At 38.0% G+C, this 26,562-nt stretch overlaps 1 protein-coding gene across 6 annotated transcripts in view; it reads left to right on the forward strand.

Annotated features, from left to right (window-relative positions):
* Positions 1–25,411, forward strand: part of LOC105229914 (uncharacterized) — a 169,897-nt gene extending 144,486 nt beyond the window's left edge. For 3 of the 6 annotated variants that reach the window (XM_049448564.1, XM_049448566.1, XM_049448565.1), the window contains exons 3-12: positions 9,367–9,566; positions 12,018–13,124; positions 13,440–13,518; positions 14,923–15,026; positions 15,359–15,502; positions 18,068–18,292; positions 18,679–18,885; positions 18,966–19,176; positions 20,207–20,339; positions 20,406–25,411. In XM_049448564.1, coding sequence (XP_049304521.1) covers positions 9,367–9,566; positions 12,018–13,124; positions 13,440–13,518; positions 14,923–15,026; positions 15,359–15,502; positions 18,068–18,292; positions 18,679–18,885; positions 18,966–19,176; positions 20,207–20,339; positions 20,406–22,883 — 4,888 coding nt within the window. In that variant the 3' untranslated portion in view covers positions 22,884–25,411. Of the gene's footprint in view, positions 1–6,765; positions 8,087–9,366; positions 9,567–12,017; positions 13,125–13,439; positions 13,519–14,922; positions 15,027–15,358; positions 15,503–18,067; positions 18,293–18,678; positions 18,886–18,965; positions 19,177–20,206; positions 20,340–20,405 lie in introns of those variants that run through there. The other 3 variants (XM_029551799.2, XM_049448567.1, XM_049448563.1) reach the window with 3 other exon arrangements.
* Positions 25,412–26,562: the final 1,151 nt, after the last annotated feature.

The raw sequence follows: 26,562 nt of genomic DNA on the forward strand, positions 1-26,562 counted from the left end.
AATTTGTGCAAATACTTGGAGTAGAAACATGCAGTTAAAGTTCGCACAAATCCCATGTAAATTGTGAACCACAAGCAAATCCATGCATTTTCGGTTATTTACAAGTAATTCCCGACAAATACCCACACTCTCCGCTCCCGCAATGACAAATCTGTACAGTGGCTTATCTCTACTGCTCCTCTGTGTATACAAAAGTAGTGGTGTATGTGCATGTGTGTATGTGTTGTGGCACTTGTAAGTCAGTGAACAGTAGAATGAGTATCTCTACGCTATTGGGCTGCTGCTGTCAAAGGTCGACTATGCTCAAGTCCCCGCTGTCCCTACCAACGCCCGCATGTTTTGCATGCAAATTTGACAGAGTCATTTGCATATTCTCTACTGAACTTTTAACAACTAGCTTGACAACAAAAGGGATATATGCAATAACAACAACAGCTCCTGTACTAGCAAATGCTAGGAGGCAATATTGTTGAGGCAATAAGCTGTATACTGTGTGTGTGTTTCTTCGTATGTAGTACAATCTACGGACTTTGCGCGCTGAACGGACAAAAGTCACTTGTTCGGCGATACACTTTAATATAGTACAACTATGAAGGGATGTGCTAGTCTTTTTTATATCTATGTCTTTGCTTACAGCAGCTGGTTTTATGTCAGGTATACTAGGGTGGCAATTTATAGTTTATATAATATAAAAATTTTCAATGGCGTAGTTGTCATAACAGCATAAAATATTATCAAAATAATTTTTGAGAAATATTTCTAAGAGCTCCGCATATTGATTGTTTATAAATTCGGACCCGATTTGAAACAAATTACATTTAGGTTAGGTTAGATCGCCTCATTAATGATGCGTTCAGGGCTGGTCAAAGAGTGCCTAATCTCGCTATTAATAGCATCGAGCGTCTTCGTGATAAGACTGGTATGGTTGCCAGATCACAGCAGAATCGAAGGAAAGCGCCCAAATCCACGATCGATCACACGAGAGGTGATAGCGATCTCTTTAACCTCAGTAAGGCTACCCTGTCTCCCTCTCTTCTTCTTGTAGGACTCTTAACAGCCCATTGTCCTATTGGCGTCTACGCAGTAAGGCTGGGAATCCTTCCAGGCGCCATCTGCAAAAGCTGTATGGAAGAAGATAATGTGGAAACAACTCAACACTTACGTTTTGACTGTCTCGCGTTTGGGAGGTCAAGACTTTTAACATTTGAGAGCGCATACCTTCAAACATTCCAACGAGCTGGCGGGAATGGAAATTAAAAGCCTGTGCGTTTTGCTAATTTATAAGTTCAAACACAAAAGTTCTTTTTTTCTTTGGCTTCCCAAAGGACTACATATAACAGTCCACGTACGATCTTTGATCAGCCATCTAACCTAATCTAAGCTAGAAGGACGAATGCTATCTGTTCAAGAGAGATCCATGGATTTTTGATCAGCCCTGCCACCTAACCTAGCTTAGGTCTCTCACTTGAACAGATAGTATTCGTCCTTCTTGTTACCCGTAGATTGCTGAAAGCGGGTCATCAGTTTTTTTAGATCGACGAAGCATTTTGAGCTCTCCACAAATTTACTCAGGCCGTTAATATCAATCCCAGCAACTTCGCTCGTTTCGACAAACGTGTATTTACCAAGTTACCTACCTCCATACAGCTTTGGTAAGAAGCGTAAGAAAGAATATTGAAATTGACTTTACTAAGAGCCAGTAGTTAGGAGGACCTCCTACGGTTCGCTCTGAGTCAGAATGGTTTCGTAGACACACAAGTTTTGGTTATTGACCAGCACTAGCTGAACTCAGTGGAGGTCCAAAGATCCACCACTCGAACGCAAGAAGAAAGCCGACACGGATGAAAAAATAGTTCTTGATCAGCACTAGCTGAGCTCAGTGGAGGTCCAAAGGTCCAATACCAGAATGTAAGAAGAAAACCAACATGCTTTTAATCGTATGAATAAATTTAGGTCCACTGTAATGTAAAATTTCTCTTTAGTATATAGTATATATAAATTGCCATACTACCTAAGTGAAGCTTAGAGTCTCAAATTATAACAGAAAAAAAACTTGCTATTAATTTGACTTTTCGGTTTCACATTTACCGCAATAATACAAATTATCAACTCGCATCAGACGGCCCCAACCTAAACTCACCGTTACACTTTTGCTAAGGTTGCGCTTCAAACGTATGTATGTATGGAAGTTGTGTGCGAAATTTGCATATCTGATTAATGGGAATTTAGAGAAGACAGTTAGTCCCCTAAGCCACTTTTCGTACACTACTCATCCGCAAGTCAATACGAGTGCCGCATGCTTCCAGTCTCCTACAATCATCTTTACGTTGTGTTAGTCGTTTGTTTGCGCGCTCATTCGCTCAGTTGTTCGGCTGCTTGACTGCTCACTTGATGCGCCAGCATAATCCATTAGATTTATTGGTAATAAAACAAAAATCCTATCAACGCGCAGACACCCGAAACCCGCGCAGTCCACTGACTGAGATTTTTCAGCCGTAAAATGACCGAAAGATTTGTCAGTATGTGTGTATGTACTTATACATATGTATAAACATAAATGTTTGTATTGCAGCAAGTTCATGGATAGGTAGACAGTTGGTGAGAAGGCGTTAGGGAGACACCTTATGTTGTTGAAATGCTGTGTTACAGGCTGGATTTGCATAATCGCCGAGAAGATTATGGGGTCACGACTCAACAGTCATACATACTACATATATGCATGTCTATGTAAAAAACGTCAATGCATGTGTGTGTGTATGTGCATATATGCACATAGTTTTGCTGGAAATCAAATTTATACGCTCTCCTGTGTAAACTGTGAAACCTTGAATGTGGGTGGCTTATGATTGCTTAGCTAGAGGAACTGCATAGATTGGCTTAAGCGCAACGTCAAGCGAGTCCAATTGGTGTTTCCGTTGAATTTTCACTCTTATTAAATAAATGTAAGACGGTGTTGTGATAAGTAAGGCGGAAAAACTCACGGCGGATACTTACTACACATTTGTATCTATTTTTTTTATATGTACATATGTATGTCATACAGGTAATCAAAAACAAGAAAAAATATTAACTTCGGCTGCCCCGAAGCTAAAATACCCTTCACATTTAAAACAAAATGTATGGCAGCTATATGCTATAGTGGTCCGATCTGAACAATATATTCGGAGATATATATTTATGCCAAATTTTGTAAATATACCTTTTCAAATGAAAAAGTCTTCCATACAAGTAGTTGAATTTCAGCGGTCAGTTTGTATGACAGCTATAAGCTATAGTAGACCGATCTAAACAATTCATTCAGAGATTGTGGCGCTATCTTCGGCAATAATCTGTGTCGAATTTCGTGAAAAAATCGTGTCAAATAAAAAAGTTTTCCATACAAGGACTTCTATTTCAACGGCCAGTTTATAGGACAGCTATACTTTACAGCAGTTCGATCTTAAAAATTTTATCATAGATTATAGCGCTACCTTGGAGAATAATTCACGCCAAATTTTAAGAAGATATCTTGTTAAATAAAAAAGTTTTCCATACAAGGACTTGAAGTTCATCGGTCAGTTTGTATGACAGCTGCATATAGTAGTAGTCAAATAAGCAGCGTCTTGATGATAACAAGAAGTGCGAAAATTTTCTTAACGTTATCTATAAAACTTAGAGACTATTTCGCGTATAAACAGACATACGGAGACGGCCAAATCGACTCAGTTCGTCACGCTGATCACCCTTATAGGGTCTCCGTCGTTTTCTTCTGATTATTATATACCTCCGGAAAGCTTAATATACCCCTGTTCAAGATTACAACTCTAAACCTGCATATGTACTATGTATGCATTTGAATACATTTATATACATATATACACCCATCCTGTACTACGAACAGCAATAAAAGAAAAGTTAGCAATCTCAGATAAACTAGCATGTCTTAATGAAATTCACAAACATGACCTTTGTTCACCCCAAAAACGCCTCCAACTATTATGCTTCCAGTCTGTCTTCGGTTCAGTTCACACATTTGCATGTCAGTGTTAGTAAATTGTAAAATAAATTGTGCATGTGTGTGTGCATCGTGGGCGAATTGGCGAGGACCAGCGCCAGCTGTGCTGTCCGTTTTGAATAAGGAAATTGCAATTAACTTAAATAATAAAGCAAATTTAGTAAAGGAAACAGTCTGCAAGCATACGAACACACACATACACATATATATTTATAAACATGCATATGCATATATGTATGTATGTACACACGATTGCAGTATAAATACATTTGAATTGATTTTGACTGGCTGCTGCTCTTAAACGCTGTGAAATTGCACTGAAATTAATATGAATTATGAAGCGTTTATGGAGCAGACAAGACGTTTGTGATTTGCCGATTATTATCACAGTATGCTGTGCGCTCTTTAGATGCCATAGTATGTATGTGTGTTTATATTTATTTGACTAAATGATCAAGCAATTTACACAGTCTGATTGTTTATGAAAATAGTCTGCATTTATGCGTACATACATACATACATATAATGACATATATTGGTTATTTATACGTTATGTACAGCATATTTGTATGCAGACTGCTCCATATGAATGTAGATATACACAAATACATACATATATTCATTTGTTTATTTTTGGATGCATATTTTACTAATTTAAGGGATTAGTTACCTAATTGACTGCGTTGAATATGTTGTTTTATTGAACGAAAGTGATTTTGTGCTAAAAATACAATTTGAAGTTGAAGCTGCACTTGGAAATAAATGCTTAACGTACATAACGGGTGATCCAAGTAGAGGTACTTTTTTCAATAGCCTTTTTTGGCAGATAAGGCATGAAACGTATCAAGATGTCATGCTACTTTTGTTCAGCATTGTTTGGCATCTCATCATTGAAAGAAAATCCACGTTCTGTTAAGAATAAGCTACTAGACCTTCCCAAGCAACATCGTTTCGCTCTATGGGCCCTTGAAAAGTTCCAAGATCCGAACTTTTCGAGCCATTTCTGGCTTAAAGGATACGTAAACAAGCAAAATTGCCGCATTTGAGACGAAGAGCAACCGGAAGAGATTCAGGAGCTGCCATTTCATCCAGATGGTTTGGTGAAGTTTGTGGACCGGTGGAATCATTGGTTCATACTTACATATTTCTTCAAAAATGACACCGGTGAGAACGTAACCGTCAATAGCGACCGATATCGCGCATTGATAACCGACTATTTGATGCCTGAAATTGAAGCTCTCGATCTCGGCGACGTTTGCTTTCAACGCCAACAAACAACATTCAATGTTGTTTATTATCATTCGAACATTTTTCAAGCAGTCGTCTTTGCCATACATCGGTGCGTAGGGATAAACCTCCAATCCACCGAACGTATAAACATACTTAGCGAAAGCCATCGGCACCTAAAGCAATCTCTGCCTATGAGATTAAATCGCTACTGATACAGGAGGGTAGAGAACGGCTGAATAGTCTAGGGGAACATAACACAGTGCACCTCATCTGGGTGCCCGGTCACAAAGGTATAGCCGGTAATGAACTGGCTGATGAGCTCGCCTGCTCTGCAGCATCCATAAACATGGTAGCACCTGAACTCTTCATCGAGGTCCTCATACCATAAAGAAGTTGATCCGCAAGGAATAGGAATAGAGAGGTATTGGTAACACTTCCAAGGCATGTGCCATGTCAAGTTGCTAATGGTGGGTTATACTCGTAATCTCAGCAGGTTTAAATATGTAATCAACTTCCCTAGGGCCAAGGTTAGGCTAATTGTCGCATTCTACAATGACCACAGAAAGCTGAAGAAGCACTTATATACATAACATGGGCCTGGCCTCTTGCGCAAATTGCCGATTCTACGACAGGGAGCCTGAAACTCCATAAAATCTGCTAATTGACTGCATAGTCGTATGTAGACACATGATAAAGGCCCTGGGATCCATGTTTTCAAATAGGGATGACATCGCCTCTCTAGCACCTAGCAGTATATTGGAATTTATCAATACGTTAGGGCTAGGTGAATCTTTGTAATTTAGATCACAATAGACCTAAGGTCATCGTAGAATCCTTGTCTATTTATCTTATCCTATCAACATAAATTCATTAGACATCCCTTTCCTTCAATTAAGAGTATCTATCGATTTTAGTACACTCGTGGGAAACAAGTTCTCCACTTGGTGTTGGCATGCCAGAATATTACTATATCCCACTCTATAATATGAAAATCTCTAAATTGTCTTAATATCAATAGATACATATCTATTATTATAATCGAAAGAATTTATGGTTATAATTACAAGAAAACTTTACTATGCGATTTCTCACAGTGTATAATAAATTCCCACTAATATTTACCACTGCAACAATGAAAATTTCCTCTCGACTTCAAATGGTACAAAAATAGGGTAATTGAACTGATCTTTCACAGAAGCGCACAGGTAAAACATATAAGTATGTGTGTTTGTAGCAGTGAGTTTGAGACGTATTCATATTCGTTTAGATTTGAATGTATTCAATTGTTTTGAAATATTTAAGGTACACCTATAGGTACAGGTAAACCCTCAAGCCAAATTGTATGGTAAAGAGTCTTGAATTGTTTTGTTTTTGCTACGCGTTCGTCGCTATGGAAATTTGAAATGAGAGAGCAGAAAAGAGAGCGCTTAAAAACAAAGGACACGCATATCTACCCTAATCGCTCACTACACTTTAACACATACATACATATGCGATAGGCTGAAGGTGATATATGAAGTTAATGACTCACTGATTTCACCGCTGACTGTATAACCAATGCAGGCTCTCAGCTGAGGGTTGAAACGCTTGCCAGCCTCAGCGCCGATTTAGTTTCGATTTCTGTAACGTACGAGTCGCTTGTTTTTCAAATACGACCGAGTTTATTGTGTGTGATTTTCTAGTGAAAATTATCGTTCAAAGCGCATGCGCGCCCCGGTTTTAACGGCGATTTCGTGCGCGCCGTGTTTATTTAAGAATTTTCATTTAATTCACAAAACAAGCTGACAATCTGTGATAACGTTTAAGTCTTGCGCTTCAAAATACATTTGTGTTGTGATTTCAATGAAGTAGAACACCCTTCATAATATAAAAAAAAAACAATGGAACGTCGTCGCGCTAATCGCGCTTATGTCAAATTGCTCAGCCATAAAAAGGATTCACGACGACAGCATAAACACAAACAACTACAAAAAGAAAATCTCATGCACCACCGCCAAAGTGGCGCAGAGGAGAGTGACGCTGATGTGACACTAACCAACAGTGACTTCGTCGATGCCACCGCTTCACCACCACCAGTCAGTGACGCTGCTTTCACCTCCTTGCAACGTTCGCGCTCGATGCGCGCCTCCTTCCGCCTGCTCAAAGACAAACTGCATCAGACGCGGCAAAACGCTTTTCAATCACCATTCAAATTGCACACCCACTTGAGTTTACGCGCACGCAAGTGCAGCGATAACGCGACCGCCGTCAACAAAACAACAACAGCCACAGCAGCGCGTCTGCTCGACGAACTGGATGCGGTTGCGGCGCTGACAAGACCAATGCAGCGCCAACGACATGTCAATCAAGGGGATGCAGCTGATGCTGCCGTGGCAGCCGCAACAACGCGGCAATTACAGGAACCGCAAGAATGCAACGCCACAATGCGTAGTGACGAATGTAAAACGGCTGAAATTGAACGGCTCATGGCGGGACTGCCGCTGAGTGGACGCGCGACAGAGACGAACTTTTTAGCCGCCCAGTTACGTGTGCCGCGTAAAGCCTGCAAATTGCTACAAATACCCGAGTCCTATTGCCTTAAATACCTGAGTGAACAGCAGCGCAGTGCGGATTTGAAAGCCGCTGGAAAAGTGTCAGTGACAGCGGCGGCATCGGTGCAGACGAACACAACTACGACAATAGCAAATCAAAAGTCGACACATTGGGCGGATATAGCGGTACAGGCCACAATGGCCATGTCTGATGGTCAAGAGCAGAATTTCGAGGAGAAAAATCTACTGCAATTCGGTGGCGATGGAATTTATGGTACGACGCGCATGCGCACAGCGACAATAAGGAAACCGGTGCCGTACCTGAATAGTCGTAGGTGTCCCAATACAATACAATTCAACACGAGTGCAATTCGGTAGATGTGTTACATACAAAAGTAGCAGTTATTTTTTGTGAGTTTTTGTGTGCGTGGGTGGGTGTTCTCTGTGTCACAATTGTTTCAAGCGCTGGCACTCAAGTGGCTGACTTTTTATTTGTTGTGAAATGATGTGAATAATATTAAAGGGTGATCCATTTCGAGGTTTTCTACCTTTTTAAAGACAAAAGAAAATTCAAATTTAGAAAGAACCTTCTTTGGCATTTATTTTTTGAAGTTTATTTCTTTCAAATGTTGACCGCGGCTACCACCTGAGCCAGGTCCATCCGTTAAGTGCAATTTTCGAAGACTCGCTCGAGCATTTCGACTGCTAATTACCAAATGACACGCGTGATGTTTCACTCCAAAGCCTGAATCGAATCGGATTGTCCGCATAGCCTTTGCATATCGCCACAAGAAAAAGGTGTGATATCACTTGATCTTAGTGGTTAATCGACCAGCCCAAAACGAGGAATTATCTGTCACCGAAGTGTTTACTCAATAAATGGTTCTCATCGCTGAAGAAAATTTTGCTTAAAAAGTCCGATTTTCTTGGTACTTTTCAAGATCTCCTAGCGTGAAGCGCTGTCGTTTGTAAAGGTCAAGCGGCTTCAGTTCTTACACAAGCTATATTTTGATCGCTTTCAATTTAAGATCTCGACGTAAAATGCGCCAAGCCCTTCCATATGTCAGTCCAAGTTGCTACGAACGGCGCCGAATCGACTCTGCACGGTCTAAAATTACCTTTTTAAAGATAATTAATTGGGAGTTAGCTGTTGAATCTGATCTGTTTTGGTTAAAAAGTTATTTATATTGGATTGTAAAATTTTACTATTCCGCGCCAAAATGTAGGTTATGCTTTGTGCATAATTTAGACGCTATTAGTAGAACGTTCTCTAGGGAGAAACCACTTATTTTTCTTACACATATTGCCATAGAAAAAAGAAAACACTATTAGGAAACCAGAAAATTTTCTGATCAGCTGTTCGCATTGCCCAAAATGAAGATCATACCTCTAAAAATTTAAATTTATTAGAACAAATCACATTGAAAATTGATAATCATTTGATAATGAATTATTTTACCCAAAGAAGCTAGATCTGCCTAAAGTTAAAACTAGATTTTAGTACATAAAGTTATATTCCAATAAGGTTTTTAGTTTTACTCTAGATCACTTTTTAACTCTAAATCAAAGTCAATCTACACATCCCCCTATCGACTCATATATTCTTTACAGGTGTTATAATAATGAAAGTAAAACTTTCAAGAATCTACCTATTGGCGGTTGTCTGCGTTCACCCGGCGCACTATTACGCCAAAAGTCCTTTCACACGCTCAACGAGTTGAGTCGTTTCTGTCAGACAAACAGCTGCGATGTCCGTGCGTCAAGGGCGGCGAAAAAGGGTCAGACGCGGACAAGCGCGCATACGGGGAATGGTAAGGAGATGTATATACCTATAATGAAGGTATCCCGGCGGTACAAAATCGAAATTTACAAACAACAATAAAAATATCAAACCATTTTTAATCACAAAAATATTTGAAAAAGAAACAATCACGCTAACTAAAGCACTCACACGCCAATAAATCACAAGTTACATGCTCATGACTACTCTTTCGGCCTTATTCCTCACAAAATTTTACATATTCATTTATCCCACATACTATTATTATGGTATTCATCCACTTCACTAGAAGACGCTGGTTTCCGTTACATGCAAGTGGTGTTGAGTTTTGGGTTTAATTGGCAACCGCATTGTTCATCGATTAAATTGAATTGCTCATATCTCCATAAATGCATTGCATTCAAATGCGCACACATACATAAATATATACTTCATATTATTAATTTAACACAAGCCTACAAACATGCACCCTTAATAATATACCATTTATATATAGGTACTTAATTACAAATAATCACGCAAATAAGGAAAATATTCTACTCATACATCATTCATTTGGGCAAGCTGTGGGTTGTGCTTTGCTTCTGTCATTGAATTGCTACAGTGACTTCAAAATGTTTACGCCTTATTGTTTACAAATGTTTCATTCGTCCGCTTATAAATTGGTACGGTATTTTGTTCAAGATAATTGCACACAGTGAGGAAACGTGGGAATATATTAATTTTTTAAAGGAAAATAAAACATAATTTAAATTATTTGAACAAAAATTGTTTACTATCTATATTTATGCATATGTGAATGTACTATACTACATATGTATGTATATTCGAGGAAATATTATTTTTTCAAATTTTTCCAAAATACTTTTATGGTTAAAAAAAAAAATATTTTCTTTTCACTTTAATTCTAGTTAACAGTCAAAGCTACGTCGTTTTCAAATCATAGTTATTTCGACACAATTTTCTGACTTTAATAAAAAAACAACTTAACTCGAATTTATGAAATCTGTTCGAAGGGCGATCCCAAAGCGCCGATTTTTAAACCCAATTATATATCGATTATTTTTTTGGAAGAAAATATTTTGAATTCGGCGATTGGGACGCCATTACCGGTAAGCCCTGTAACGATAACTCCTTACAGGATTATCTAAAGTGAAAAAATACGCGTTTTAGTTAAAACCTCAACTTAGAACTTGAACGAAGGAAAAGATACTGAAAATTGGATTTTTGGAAGACATTTTTACACAAAAAATAAAATTTCGATCATTTTTTTCAAATAGTTGTAATGAAAGAAAAAACAGCCTTCGTCCAAGTCGTCAAGAATTGTATCTCAAAGACATGTGCCATGAAGATTGGTTGAGTAGTTCTCGAAAAATCTTGCCAACCGACTTCAATAACACAATCTCGAGAAAAACGCGTTTAAAGACGGCACACTTAGCCTAGCTAGCCTCGAGCGCACAAGTTCTCAAGGCTGTAGCTCCTAAACTATTACTCGGTTCAACTTAATAATTTAGGACAATATTCTAGAGATGTTGTAGCATTTAATAAGACAATAAAAAAATTTGATTTTTTGAAACCATGTAACTCCTTAATTTAGTAGCGCAAAATGCGCCGAAATTATGGCAACAAACCAAAAAAAAGTAGCGACGATAAACGTATGCCAGTAAAAGTTATATAATCAGAGCATCACAAAAAATTTTTATGTGTTATGTTTTGATTTTATTGCTTATGTAATCATCATAAAAATCATTCAAATAATCACTTAATTTTGATTTACGCTTATTGTCGTTATTTTCTAACTCAATTTGATTGAAGAGAAAAAGAAATAAAATATGCCTTGTATATATTTTTACTTTCAATATATATAAGCTACAACTTAATTTGGTGTTTTTAGGCGAAACTATAAATCAATCTTAAACTGAGAGTTTTCAAGTGGGCTTGGGTTCGAAACATTCTCATCTTTAACTAAATTATTCCTAAAATCGCTAAATGGTGTTGCAGTTCTCTTACTGCTTGCTTTCTACTGTTCTTTTGGCTGACTAAAGACCGTTTTTCATTGTCTGGTTAGCTGCCAATTGTCCGTTAAGTTCTGGTGAAAAAAAGATGCTTCTTTAAAAGAGTCTTGGTTAAGTTAACCAGAATTTAACTGGCAGAAGACTGCTAACCAGACATTGCCTACTTTCTATCTGCTTAAACTCCTTTTTGGCTAAGAAGTTAGGTTGTGGTTTTGAGGTTGAACTGTGCCTGGTTTAGCGCTTGCATTCTTTTACTTATTTTTTACAAAACTTATTATAATTTTTAATGATAATTTTTTTCCATCGCTGCCTTTTATTTCCGCTTTACTCTTATCATTTCATTACGCCAATTTAATTGCTTATAATTTTATAGTTTTTAGAGATTTTATTTAAACATATTCTCATTTCTTATTTTTTACTTTTCGTTATCTCCGGCGCATTGAATTCGTTGCTTTGTGCCCACATAGACAATATTCAGCCGCATAGTTTAACGCTCGATCGTGCGAGTTGGCGTAAAGCGCGTGCCGATAAGCGACAAGAAGCGCAAGAGGAGGAAGAAGAAGATAGTGGTGGTGTAGGCAGTAGCTACTACTTCATTGATAACACACCTGATATTGATGATGCTGATAATGACAACGGCGGCTTTGTCGATGCAGATGCCGACAGCGTTGTGGTGTTGAGACGTGCAGCGTCTACGCACAGCAAACACAGTAGCAATAACAATAATAACAACAGTAGTAGTAATAACAATAACCATAGCAATAACAATCGTGATAGAAGTGATAACACCGAAAAACAATACTACAGCGCGATACGTGCGCAATACAACAACAACAACAATAACAACAACAACTCAACACAGCTGTCTGTAGCGTTGAACGGTGATAATAGCGACGATAACGGCTGTGATGCCGCAAATACGTTCCGTTGGTCTGAGCAATGGACGCCAAATGTGGCTGTAGCCAAGATACGCACGGCCATCTCATGTACGTCCAACGATTTGCGTGAAATGGAATTTCTATTGCCGCAAACGGGTGTGAATAATATAGCAGCAGCCGCAGCGACAACAACAACAGCAACAGCGTTAGCAAGAAATGCCGTAAAAATGGCAACAACAATGCCACTAAGTGCCAACAACACCAACAACAATAATAACAGTCATCACAACAACAACAATAACAACAACGGTGGAAATAGCAATAAAATTTTGCGAATGACTGCGGACAAGCAGCGCAACAATGGTCCAAGTAGTGGCCTGAGTGTGGCACGTCAAGCGCGCAACTCTGTGGCCGCACAACCGCAGGCGTCGCTAACGACTAAACAACCGAAAATAAATGCCAACGAATCAATGGAGTTGGCGCTAAAACCGCCGAATTTAGCCATTTACCGACACTCGGCATTTGTGCGCACGAAAAACAACGGCGACGGCAGCATCAGCAGCGATGGTCTTACCACCAACGTCGGCGTTGGCAATTGCGGCAACACGCCGTATCGCAATAAAATGTCGAAGAAACAATTAAAGTTGGCTCAGGCGCAGCTGGACAAATTGAATCAGATCAATTTACATCAACATGGTAGGCTAGCCTAAAAGTAGGCAATGCGTTTTTAGTAATAAACAAATGCAAATTAGTCTCCACTAATCCTTTAATTTAACTTAGCTGTAAGAATTAACGTATAAGCTTGCTACACTAACAAGTAAGGGTATTTAACCTGCTGCTTCTTCTTCTCCGCCAGTTGTTGAGCGGGTTTTGTGCAACGAACGCTGCGCTTTCACTAACCTTAAAGACCAAACTTGACATGCTTTCTAATTTACACATATGTACATATGTATGTATATTTTTATGTATGATTAATTAACCTATATTACTTTACTTCGATTTCTTCTTCAGCTCTCTTTTCGGCAGTCGAACATGGACATCTCGACAAGGCGCGCACCATTCTGGAATCAACCGATGTGGATGTCAATAGGTATGTAAGATTTCGAATTGCTCTGAATTGCTCAACTTTATTTATGTAAAGGGTGAACCATTTCGAGGTTTCCTACTTTTTTTTTTAAGCCCACAGAAACTTCAAATTTAATGGAGAAGGTTTATTATCATTTGAAAGAACATTATTTGACTTTTTTCGAAGATTATGTCTTTCAAATGTTTATGGCTCATATGGTCCACCCAATGAGTTCAAGTTTCAATGACTCATTTCGACTGTTAACTGACGAATGACACCCGTGATGGTTTGCTTCAAGGCCTGAATCGAAGCGAGATTGTCTGCATAGACTTTAGACTTTACATAACCGCACAAGAAAAAGTCTAACTGTGTGATACACACGATCTTGGTAATATTTCTTGTCCACATACGCATTGAGCCAGAAATGGGCCTCATCGCTGAGCAAAATTTGGCTCGAAAATGTTTGATCTTCTTAAAAATTTCCACGATCTTCGTGTACACTCTTAGTACTCAATAATGAATGCTGGGTCTCAAGATGGATGATGGTGTTTTTCAAATAGAATTTTGAATAATATCTGGATCTATATAGTGCCTCTCGTCTCTGCGAAACCCTCTTTTGATTTGGATTGATAAAACTAGCATAATATTAGTTTCTAAACAAAAAATTAATAGGACTTCGGTTTCCTTTTCCTTTATTGTGAACCAAAGAGAATATAAACATCACACGTGGATAGTACTGCCACCTGCAGCATTACCATAGCATTTTAGCCACAAATATTGACGATCCTTTTGTAAACGTTAACATAGCCACGGGTTAAGGTATGTACATTCCGTTTGGCTTTAACGAACAATAGCCAAATAGCCGCACATAGCTGTCTCTCTGCCAAACTTAGTACTGGTAGGTAAAGTCCATCAGCCAGCCCAAACGAATGACATGCGTCAGTTGTCAGAATGTAATTGCCCATTGACCACAAATAGTCAAAGCGTTTATGAAGCCCTTTTACATACACGTGTGCTTGATCCTAGGCAGTTGCCAATATTTGATATACTGATTAAATATTATACTCATACATACATACATATATGCAGTGGTCTTTATAGGACTCGCTTTTAAGAGGTTGTATTTACTTCGTAGACGGTTTTCTTGTAGCGAGGAAATGGAAAAAATATATACTAAAAGCTATAAAATATTGATCAATCAAAGTAGTGAAGTTTAGAAAACAAAACAATAATAGAAATTATCTCAAATATTATTATGGACCAAATTAATTATTAAATTTTAGTAGTAATATATTTATGAATTCTGCTTCTTAACTATTTCTTTTATACTTCAATTACATTTTCATCTTTTTATTGGCTCATATATACAAATATATATTTTTTTACATTTTCGGTTTGTTTTCATCACAAAAATTGTGTCAACAACAGCATAAATAGTGATGGCCTGTCAGCTTTGGATGTTGCTGTCCTCAGCAACAATCGCTCGATGACCAAAATGTTGCTGCAACATGGCGCAATCGAAGGCACACAATGTAAGTAGAATATAAATAAAAATATACTGCTATTTTTTCGCTATTTCTTCAAGCTTAATCAATGTTCGCCTAAATGTAGGCTAACAATTTTGAAAATAATAGTTTTAAAGCAGTTAATATACGTGGCATACATTTCGGGTTTTTAAAAATGAATGCTAATTTTTCTGTGATAAATTTAAATTAAATTTAAAAATTAAAAAAAAACAAATAATTTTATTTTATTAATTTTTTCTTAAAAATTTTTCAAAGTAGTTTCATAACACATTTTCCAATCTCTCATATATTTTTTTATTAACACCCATTATTCTAATTGGTTTCAATTGCTTTTTCAGTTTCCTCAGATACCATCGGAAACAAGCTGAATGGTCTGCTCAAAGATGCTGAGTCTCGTATACAGGACTTGAGCGGCTCATCGGATGGTGGGCTTTGTCAGCCCACTTTTGCATCACGACCGTCCATATCCAGCATTATTATTGGTGAGTTTTCAGCACACTTTTAAAGTCAATTTGCAACTATTGTTTGCGTTGAAGTTGCATACCATGCGATATGGGGAAATTAATCGCAAGTGTGCGTGTAAATGTATGCACGTGTAAGTGCATTAGTAATTGGAAAATGGGACGTGTGCGGAATAGTTATGCAATTGTACGGTTTTTAGAATTTTACTCTGCATTTATGAAAGTACAATTTATCTAAGCAATCAAAAGGCAATTTTAATGACTTTTATTTATTTTTAGCTTTTAATTCTTATCAGTTGGATATTAATACATATGAATATATCGGTTTGCTTTTTTGCATACTAAGTATTGATAGTCGAAAAAGTCTTTTCGTATTTCTAATCAAACAAAGTTATTTTTTTATAAAGGGTGATTTTTTAAGAGCTTGATAACTTTTTTAAAAAAAAAAACGCATAAAATTTGCAAAATCTCATCGGTTCTTTATTTGAAACGTTAGATTGGTTCATGACATTTACTTTTTGAAGATAATTTCATTTAAATGTTGACCGCGGCTGCGTCTTAGGTGGTCCATTCGGAAAGTCCAATTTTGGGCAACTTTTTCGAGCATTTCGGCCGGAATAGCCCGAATTTCTTCGGAAATGTTGTCTTCCAAAGCTGGAATAGTTGCTGGCTTATTTCTGTAGACTTTAGACTTGACGTAGCCCCACAAAAAAATAGTCTAAAGGCGTTAAATCGCATGATCTTGGTGGCCAACTTACGGGTCCATTTCTTGAGATGAATTGTTGTCCGAAGTTTTCCCTCAAAATGGCCATAGAATCGCGAGCTGTGTGGCATGTAGCGCCATCTTGTTGAAACCACATGTCAACCAAGTTCAGTTCTTCCATTTTTGGCAACAAAAAGTTTGTTAGCATCGAACGATAGCGATCGCCATTCACCGTAACGTTGCGTCCAACAGCATCTTTGAAAAAATACGGTCCAATGATTCCACCAGCGTACAAACCACACCAAACAGTGCATTTTTCGGGATGCATGGGCAGTTCTTGAACGGCTTCTGGTTGCTCTTCACCCCAAATGCGGCAATTTTGCTTATTTACGTAGCCATTCAACCAGAAATGAGCCTCATCGCTGAACAAAATTTGTCGATAAAACACATTTCGAACCGAACACTGATTTTGGTAATAAAATTCAATGATTTGCAAGCGTTGCTCGTTAGTAAGTCTATTCATGATGAAATGTCAAAGCATACTGAGCATCTTTCTCTTTGACACCATGTCTGAAATCCCACGTGATCTGTCAAATACTAATGCATGAAAATCCTAACCTCAAAAAAATCACCCGTTATTTGTAATGAGCTTTAACGTACCAAATATGTACCATTTTGGTGGATCACTTTTTGCCATTTTTTTCGCTAGAGACATTATTCCATCAGTGTAAAACTTTTCTGGTTTTTCGGCGAAAAACTGCGACAAGTAATTTTCACAGGCTTCACTTGAAGCCAACTTACTCCATTAAGGGAGTTCGGCATTGACCGAAGCAAACGGTCGACCGATGGTGCAAGGTCAAGACTATATGGTGGATGCATCAAAACTTCCTAGCAAAACACTCCAAGTTTTTGTCGAGTCATGAAAGATGTGTGTGGTCTAGCGTTGTCCTCATGGAAGACGAAGGCCTTTCTGTTTATAAGTTCTTACCGTTTTTTTTTCGATTGCTTGCTTCAATCTCATCAGTTGTTGACAGTGAAATGTAGAACCAATCGTTCGACTAGGCTAGAGTAGCTCAAAGTGGATGATTCCTTTCTAATCCCACCAAACCCTCAGCATAACCTTTCGAGGCATCAATCCTGGCTTTGTGACCATTTGTTAAGCTTCACCACGCTTGGACCATGATCTTTTTTGCACATTATTGTCGTATTTGATTTCGTCTCCTGTTACCATTCGCTTCAGAAATGGTTCGAGTTCTTTTCGTTTTCTCTAGTACTTATACCAGTTGTTCAGTTATACCAGTATTTATACCAGCTGTTTGTTCGATTTGCGTCTTGCCAGGCTCCGATGACTCAAAGAGAGAATTAGAAAAATAAATCTTGTCAACCGTTACGTATGTGCCACAATTTCTTCTTTTATGCTACGTGGCCTGCATTCGTCCACAAATGCCACTTAACATGATAGATACACTCGCTACTCTGCTATTCAATTATTTGTCATGCTGATCATGTCCAGCATTGAATGATCTCAAACATAATTGAAAAATATGAGCGCACATACAACAACACAATAAGAATAATATTTACACGCAGTGTGGCGTTACCCGGAACCACTATGAAATGCAATTCGCAATCAACAGCGCCACTCGACGCTGGATACCGAAGCGCTGGGGCGGACCAAATAAACAATTGAAATGCTGAGACTAGAATTGCATATTTACAAGCACAACTAACCACACGTTTTGTTTGCATGTCTGTGTGTGTGTGTGTGTATGTATGTTTATGCGCACACCCCACTCCTCCAAACCGCCATTCATTTGTGAATTCATTTGTTCATTGATTCATTGAATGATTCGTTTATTTATTTATTTGTACGATTGCGACAGGCAACACTGGCTCCTCCGTGACCGGCTGCACAGGCAACGAAATCGAAAAGCAAATCGGCAATTGGGAGCGACGCGTGAAGGGCTTGCGACGCCTGCTGCTCGGCTGGGATCAGACGCGCCCACCGGATGCGCCCGCCTCGGTGGCGGTGGATGTGACGGGCGACAACTCGATAGCGCTGCAAATACTCGAGCCGTTCGAAGGTGCAATTGCCACGAAATTCAAAGGTAAGCGAAGCAAAAACAAAAAAAAAGATTAAAAAATGACAGCAAACTAGCACTCAAGGGTAAACAAAATATGAATGCACACAGTTGAGTGAGTATATTGTTGCCTCACCAATGCGCCACTTGTCCAGTCGGTCGGAGTGGTGTTGACTCTGTGCATGCATTGGCATTTGCTCGTCCAACCGTAGCCATGTGCTGCAACTGATTTGTTTACTTTCGATATTTTCATTTATTTATGTATTTTATTTTCTATGTATTTGTCATTGTTTGTTTGGCGCACCACAAATTGGACACCGCAAATCCCCGTAAACCAAAACAAAAACAAACTCTGCTACTCACAACCCCCCAACAATCCCAACCAACAAATCGGGCGTCACACCCACGCACAGTGCAATGGTCGACTCGTGCGGATTTCAGCAACATTGTGGGCGAACGCGAAATGGTCGACTGGACGAGTTTCCACGGCAATATGGGCACACAGTGCCAGATTGGCGGCTTGACGCAAGGACGCCGCTACTTCATACGCGCTGCTTGTGGCAATGTCAAAGGTTGGGGCGCGTACAAAACGTCCGTGCCTGCAAGCGTTGTGCCATCAAGTAAGCTCAACCAAAAGGATCTCTTCTGTTTCCACATTTAATTGCTTTTTTGTTTCGTTATTGTTTTACCTTCCGTATAGGTTGGCGCGATTTCAATAATCGGGAAGATCGTTATGTGGGACGTCAGCGTGTTTTGGACAATCTTTTTACGGCAGTACGTTTGGCGCGGCCGGCGGATGTATCGGAGTTGACATTGGACGTCGGTGCGGCACAGCGACGCAATCCAAAAAAGAAGACTACGATAAAACAACTATTTTCGGTGGCATCGAAATTTCAAAAGCACTTAAGACGGTAAGTACTGCAGTCGTCTTTGTCTATAAATCTTATATTTCGTTCGCTGACTAGGGTTGTTAGCATTATATAATATCGTAATCATTGAGACTTGTCTTCTGGTTACATACCAGCTTCAGTGTTGTCAAATGCCAAAAGAGTTGTCAGATGCTGCATGCAAAAATAGTTTGGTTGGTTGATTTAGAAGGAACAGCGACAAACGCAAGCTGAAGCCTTGGGAGCCGTGTAAGCTATCCCGCCTCAACAGGCTGAAGGCGAATGCCTCTTGTCTAGAAGTAGCAGCATTTTGATCTGTCCACCATCAAAAGTACTCTAAAATACCTTTATGGTATGCGCTGTGTCGCTAGTGTTCCAAGACCTGAGGTGTTCTCCTAGGATACATTACTTCATGCAACTCTTGAAGGAGCTGAATGATCTAGGGCAGCTTAAGGGAGTTGTCTTCTTCGCTGCCTCCAAGCTGGATTTCCATGTCCTTTTATTCTTTTATGACTGGGTATCCAGATGATTTTTCTTAGCTTCTTACTGAGAGTCTAGTTCTTGCCTCCTTGCATAACCTATCCTAGTAAGACTTAGTAAAGGCGCTACGGATGGTATTAATTGACGCTGCGCTCTCCACTAGAAGGTTTATGGACTTGATGGTTAGAGCAGAAGTCCACTTGGCACCTTCTGTTACGCCAACAATTTCTTCCTGAAACTTTGAGTTGTAGTCATTTACGAGTAGTTTGTAGCTAAGGTCAGATTATGGATTACTACAGAAGAGTTCTTTGTTCCGTCGGTGCATTATAGATTTCACTTTGGAACTGTCGATCAGAGAACTATTGCTATTGCTCTACCGGGGAGTTTAAACGTGTTTAATTCTTCGTTGATCTCCTTTTCTCGGCCACATATGCAATTTAGCCCGATCAAGATTAAGATCATGCCCGTAGTGACGCTGAGCCTGGTTCCACTGACCTGAAATCATTCGTATTGTTCTGAATACCTTAAGATATTCTTATAATAACGATTATTCATTAACTTTTCTCATTATCAGCGGCATCTACTTGGCGAGCGTCGTTTATTGTGAGGACAAAGTCCTGGTGACTAGTGAAGATTTCTTGCCCGTTATCGAGATAGACGAGACATATCCGAGCAGCTTATATAGTGATTACCATTGGCTTATGAAAGTAAGTACGACCGCTTTAGACTAAAAAACTAAATGATATCGTTTTCTAACGAACCACTCTACTTAGGTTGCCTGCACATGGGACGATGTGAAGTCGTTACGCACGGATATGGAGCGAAATTTAACATCCGCCGTACATTTTCGCACCAAACTTCTGTCCGCAGTTTGTCAAATGCAATCGACATTGGGTCTCAATGACTTGGGACAGCTTTTCTACAAACCACTACGTGATTCTCATGGCACAGTTGTCTTGACCTGCATACAGTCTGTGAAGAGCCAGAAAACCGTCTCCATACTCAACTCGCGTTGGTTGCCACTAAATAAATTGCAAAAGAAGATAGTCGCACTGTTGGAGGACTACAACATCAGTGAGATGTTAATATCCTCCATCAGCGAGCAAATACACTACCATCAAGCATCTACGCAACGTCTAAGTCCAGGTTTATATTTGGGCTATCTGAAAATGCAATGTTCTATGGACCAGATACAAGTGGTGGTGCCCGTGAAGACACCCAATGTGCTGCCGCATTACAAAGTGCGTGACAACAGTCACATCACTGCCGATGAATGGCAAATACTGAAGCGTAAAAAGTCCACGAGTTCCAACAGTCGCAGCAATAGTCCCTTGAATATGGCGCTGGAATTCAATACAAGTACTGAAGAGACCACCGAAGGCCAACGTTTATTCCTCTACGACCTCACTAATGCCGCGCATAAGCTATTCACCTATATGAATATAAAGCCGGAGGATGCCAAGACGCATCGTCTGTATGACATCGAAGTCATTGAGCACAGCAAAGATATTAGCTTTCTAGTGATCTGTCCCGCCGTCGAGCTGGCTTGTGCCGTGCCTGGACAGTCAGAGTTGCTGTTACAACGTGATGATCTCGCCAGTCTGAGCATACAGGCCTTCGAGATGATACACCTGCGCACTTACCAACCTGGCATCATACAAAAATATGCACGCCTCTCTTGCATACTGGAATTAGATACAGCGTTGGCCACACATTCGCAACGTGAAGCCTTCTCCACCAGCGAACTGCAAACGGCCAAGGAACGTTTGGCGAAATTGCAAGAGCTATCAGCGAACTTGAATGCTGTGTGGAAGAGTGTACGTTGGTTGATGGACGTGATTGCGTTTGCACGCGACAAAAACGCACAATCCTCAGAGATCATGAAAGACATACTTGCCTATGACAATGGTAGCGACAAGTGCAGGGAGGGACGTGCTGTAGATAAGCAGCTGCTACAACCACCAACACGTGATGCCAAATACACTAAAAGTTCTGGACGTGGCAGCTGGCCAGGACCGGGCGCCAATTCACAGAGCTCCAGCAGTAACTGCTTAGCAGCCGAACATTCCAAATCCGAACAGAATCTGGGACGTAGTGCTATAACGCCCACCTCCTGTGCAAGCCTGATACCGCCGCAACAGTCTGCTACCAAATCGCAGAGCAGTAGCGATTCACGTAAAACTGTCAGTTCCACCGGTACGCAACAATTGTTGCAAGTCAGTATGGGCGGCTACACGAGCTCGGACGTTTCGTTGCGCAAAAATAGCGGTGACTCAATGACCTCGTCGCAATACACAACGCGCAGCTACTATTCAGGTGCGGAATCGGCGCTGGGCAGTAACAACGAACTCGGACAGATCTTTGCAATACCACCCTCACGTTCCGATGACACACTAGCGCTGGGCAGTTTGGACGGAACAAAACACACACACTCCGCAGCCACGCATCGCAAACGTACCAGCTCTAACATTACACAACATGTAACGACCCCAGCATCCTTGGCCACCGCAACACATTGTTCCAGTTCAGCGCCTTACTTGCCCACCGGCTCAAATCTCTCACTAAAAACCGCTTCCAGCTCTGACTATGACATCAAAACGTCCAAGCTCAGCAGCCAATCGGCCGTCGAACATTCCATTGGTGGCAAAGTGAAGGCTGCCTCAAGCGCAAATCTACGAGATGGCGCTCTCTACTTAAAAACAGCACATACGGCGCTAACCAGCGGTGTAAAGCCTATCAGCAGTGAGGAAGCCTCCACCGCCGCTGCGACAGCAACTACTGCAAAAACTGCCTCCATAAAAAGTCTCTCGCGACACAGTAGCGAAGAGGACACTGCGAGTGGTTCCAGTCACACGTCTGAACAAGCAGCCAATGCCGCCGCTTTGAGCAGCGCACCTAGCTCAGGTATCATACAGGTCTACACAGCATACAATACAGGGTTGGCGTCCGGTACTAGCCTCAAATTGCACGTAACACCGAAAACAACTGCGCGTGAAGTGATCAATTTGGTAGTGAAGCAACTAAATATGGCGGCAGTGTTGAAGGGCAACAACGGACCCATCTATACGGCGGATATGCTGGAGAACTTCTGCTTGGTGGCAGTGATAGGCGCACGTGAGCGTTGCTTGCGTGATGACTTTAAGCCATTGCAATTGCAAAACCCCTGGCGCAAGGGTAGACTCTACGTGCGACAAAAACACGAACTGCTGGCGGCAATCGAACATGCAAATCGCAAATCTCATCTGATTTGAGTCATGCGTAAGAAGTTACGGGCATGAGAGAAACCAATTAATATATAAAAGAACTTTGCGCAGCTGTTGCCGTGTGGTGAAAGTAGGACGCTCAAAACTAGTGAATTGTTGTTGGTAAAGTTCCACATCTTGTTTTTTTCCAACACACTACCTGATCCAACAAGCTTGTTAGTTGTAGGTTTATATATGAGCTATGTATGTAAAAGTAGGCTGGTGCATAGTAAAGACTAGTCGTTAGCTAATCATGTGTACGGAATGTAAGAAGGATGTATTTGTATTAGTATTTAGATGTATACAATACTTCTATAATTTGTACTGTTGTCAGCTCTAAATAATTGTATATACACTGTTGATCAAGACTCAAGTTTAGGTTAGCCACAGCAAGAATCTATTTTAAATTGATATTTTTTTATTGTTTCTTTTTTCAATTAAAATGAATATTTAAAAGGAAAATATTTTTGGATTATTTTGTTGCTATCTGTTCCGAAACGGCACTAATTTAAACTCAAAACTGCAAGTTTTTACGATTCTGTGGCAATAATTATCTTATCAGTTACTAAAGAGCCTTCATTTCCAGTATTTCATATTTATGCCTGCAGATTTTCCACTTTTCGATCCTAGAAACACTTTTTGTCTATAAATATTTCCGAAAATTATTTGTAAAAAATTTATTTTTTCTTATTATTGATAATTCTTGCGACATAAATTGGCGCAAAAACTCGTCGAAATATTTTTAATTATAATAACTTTATTCATTACCTTCAATTAATCATATAAGTAATCTGCAAGCATTTATAAATACAAAGACCAGATATTTAGGATCCCAATCAAGCATATATGTTGTTTTTGTTCTAGCACAACTACATTTCAGAACATAGAATAAAAGTAACTCTTTTTTAGTCCCTTTAAAACCCGAATTTTTTTCTTTTTTTTTCAATCGATCTTCTTGAGTCTTTCGAAACTCAAACCTTTATTTTTCTTCAAAAAAAACTCCTGGAAATGCATAAATAACTTATTCGAGACAGTGAATTCGTAATATATTCATGTAGAATTATGAATTTAAAAAATGTATCTTATGAATATACCTGTTCTTTTATTAATCCCAACACGTTTCCAGCAAGCTCATTTATTAAATCCATTCCAATCCACCAGCAAACTTTAAGTGCATTATGACACAATCCATTCCCAAATTAGACTGATTCACCATAATATATATAAGTATATATATGTACATTTACAATACCTTTTTTTATTCATATACACGCGTATTATCCTGATAAGTTACACTGTAAGCCATGACAACAAAAGTAAAATATGAGAATTCGTATTCGCGCGAATGAAAAAAAGGAAAGCTAACAGAGTGTCCCACTGATTTGGAATTATAAAGCACTGGACATAAACCAATCCGCTTAAGTTAAAGCAAAAACATTTTATTAAAAAATATATTAAGTTATGACAATTGCTTATACATAACTATTTATGTGTATATAGACTGGCGAAGGAACGTATATGAATTTTAAAGTCTACACGAGTGCGCAGTGCATAGCTAACTGCAGATATAAGTATATACATACATATGTATATGTATAAATATAGGCATATAAGTCCGCATACCTTTAGCGTAGAGGCAGAAATGATACTATTGTAATAAGCAAGTTGTGGTAATTCCGAACTGTAACGAAACACACCAATATCACAAATCGTAGATTTAAGCCATACATATGTACACGTGTACGCATGTAACTATACAACTGAATATTAGGCTAACGAAACTACATGGTATTTTTAGCGTAGTTTTTAAAGAAATGCATTCAAAATCATTAGAAAACATACAATTTATGAAATGTCTGTATAATTGTATGTGTGTCGATATACTATTTTTGTGTACTTGTTGTTTTATGTATCAAATAAGTATTATCATATATTCATAATGTATGCTCATAGGGTATGTATTTAATATGCACACATATGTTTGTGTATGTGTGTGTGTATATTTTTAGCACGAATAATTTTAAATTTATAAATGTTTTGCAATGTGAAAATGTGCAAATGCTTTAACTACTTACATAGCTATATGTGTATGTATGTATCTATGTATGTACATGCAATGATGTGCACTAGTATTAGTTTTATAATATGTGTGTGAGTTATTTTTTAATAATCATACGTAGTGATTTAAGTGGAAAAACAAAAGTATTTGTTGTTTTTGCAATAGCATTAAATGTTTAGAAAAGTGCTCAAAACTGAAAAAACTCAGCTAAATGTTAAGCAAAAGTTGAATTTTTGTATGTATGTATGTAAGTTACTTCGCTTAATGAATTATATAGTTTATTGAAGTATATTTGCAGCATTTAGTTTTTATAGAAACATTAATGTTTTGCAATGCGAATAAAAATGAAAAAATTTGTTACTTTTCGCTGACTTAGAAAGCTTATGAAGTCTTGTTGTTAGTCGTAATTAAAGTGCTTATAAGAATTGTATTTTATAGATAAATAAAGCAACAAAATATATATCAAATTACATATACATGTCATGATTTATTTAATTTTGTTTTTTTAATTAATTTATTTTTTTTATTTATTTTTTTTTATTTTTTTTATTTTTTTTTTATTTTTTTTTATTTTTATTTTTTCTTTAATTTTTATTTTTTTCTTTTTTTTAATTTTTTTTAATTTATTTCTTTTATTTTTTTTATATTTTTATTTTTTTCTTTTTTTTAGTTTATTTTTTTTTTATTTTTTTTATTTTTTTTTTTATTTTTTTTTTATTTATTTATTTTTTTTTTTATTTATTTATTTTTTATTAATTTTTTTATACATCAAAATAATGCCTGTAACTAAACTCATTACACAACCGTTAAGAGTTTTATTTATCAAGTCAACAAAAGCAAAACTTTCGCTCTCCAACTTTCATGGCGTGGTGTTATGCAAAACTCACCGCAAGACTATGAATCTGTGTACAATAAATAACTGTTATCAAATAACTCTTATTTTGCAAGCGAAAAAATAATATTAAAAAAAAACGTTTATTTTTTGAGTCAAAAATAAAAATTGAAAAATTATTAAATTTGATTTTTTGCTCATTTCCTCATGATTGTTGCGGTGCAGGTTTAAAGAAACATAAAATCGCAAAATATTTCTCCAATACAAAAGAATACTATTATTTAAGGAATTTGTGTAATTATTTATATATATTTTTGGGTTTTTATTATTTTTTTATATATTTTATTGCTTTTTAATATTTTTTTTTATTAATTTTTTATTATTATTTTTTATCAATTTTTTTTTTGCTCATATTTTTTTTATTTTGTTTTCTTTTTTATATTTTTATTTTATTTATACATTTCTATTTTATTTTATCTGTTATTGTACTTGTACTTGTGTTTTTCCTAGTCAATCGTAGTTATTACTGATTGCCATTTGTTGAAAAAATAAAGTTTTTCAATATTTTGCTCTTATTTTATGATCTCAAAATTAACATAATTTTAAAGTAATGGATTATTTTTTTTAATTAATATTTTGATGATAATATTAAGGGACAGAATCTTTGCTATTAATGAAAACTTATGTTACAGTTAAAATATATACAAAATTTGAGGTTATTCGATATATTAATCTAATGAAAAAGCGTTGAAAAGTTCGTGTGTTTGAAAATTTTAATTAAAAATTATTTTAAAAAA

This window comes from Bactrocera dorsalis, chromosome 2 (genome assembly GCF_023373825.1).
Source record: "Bactrocera dorsalis isolate Fly_Bdor chromosome 2, ASM2337382v1, whole genome shotgun sequence".
NCBI lineage: Eukaryota > Metazoa > Arthropoda > Insecta > Diptera > Tephritidae > Bactrocera > Bactrocera dorsalis.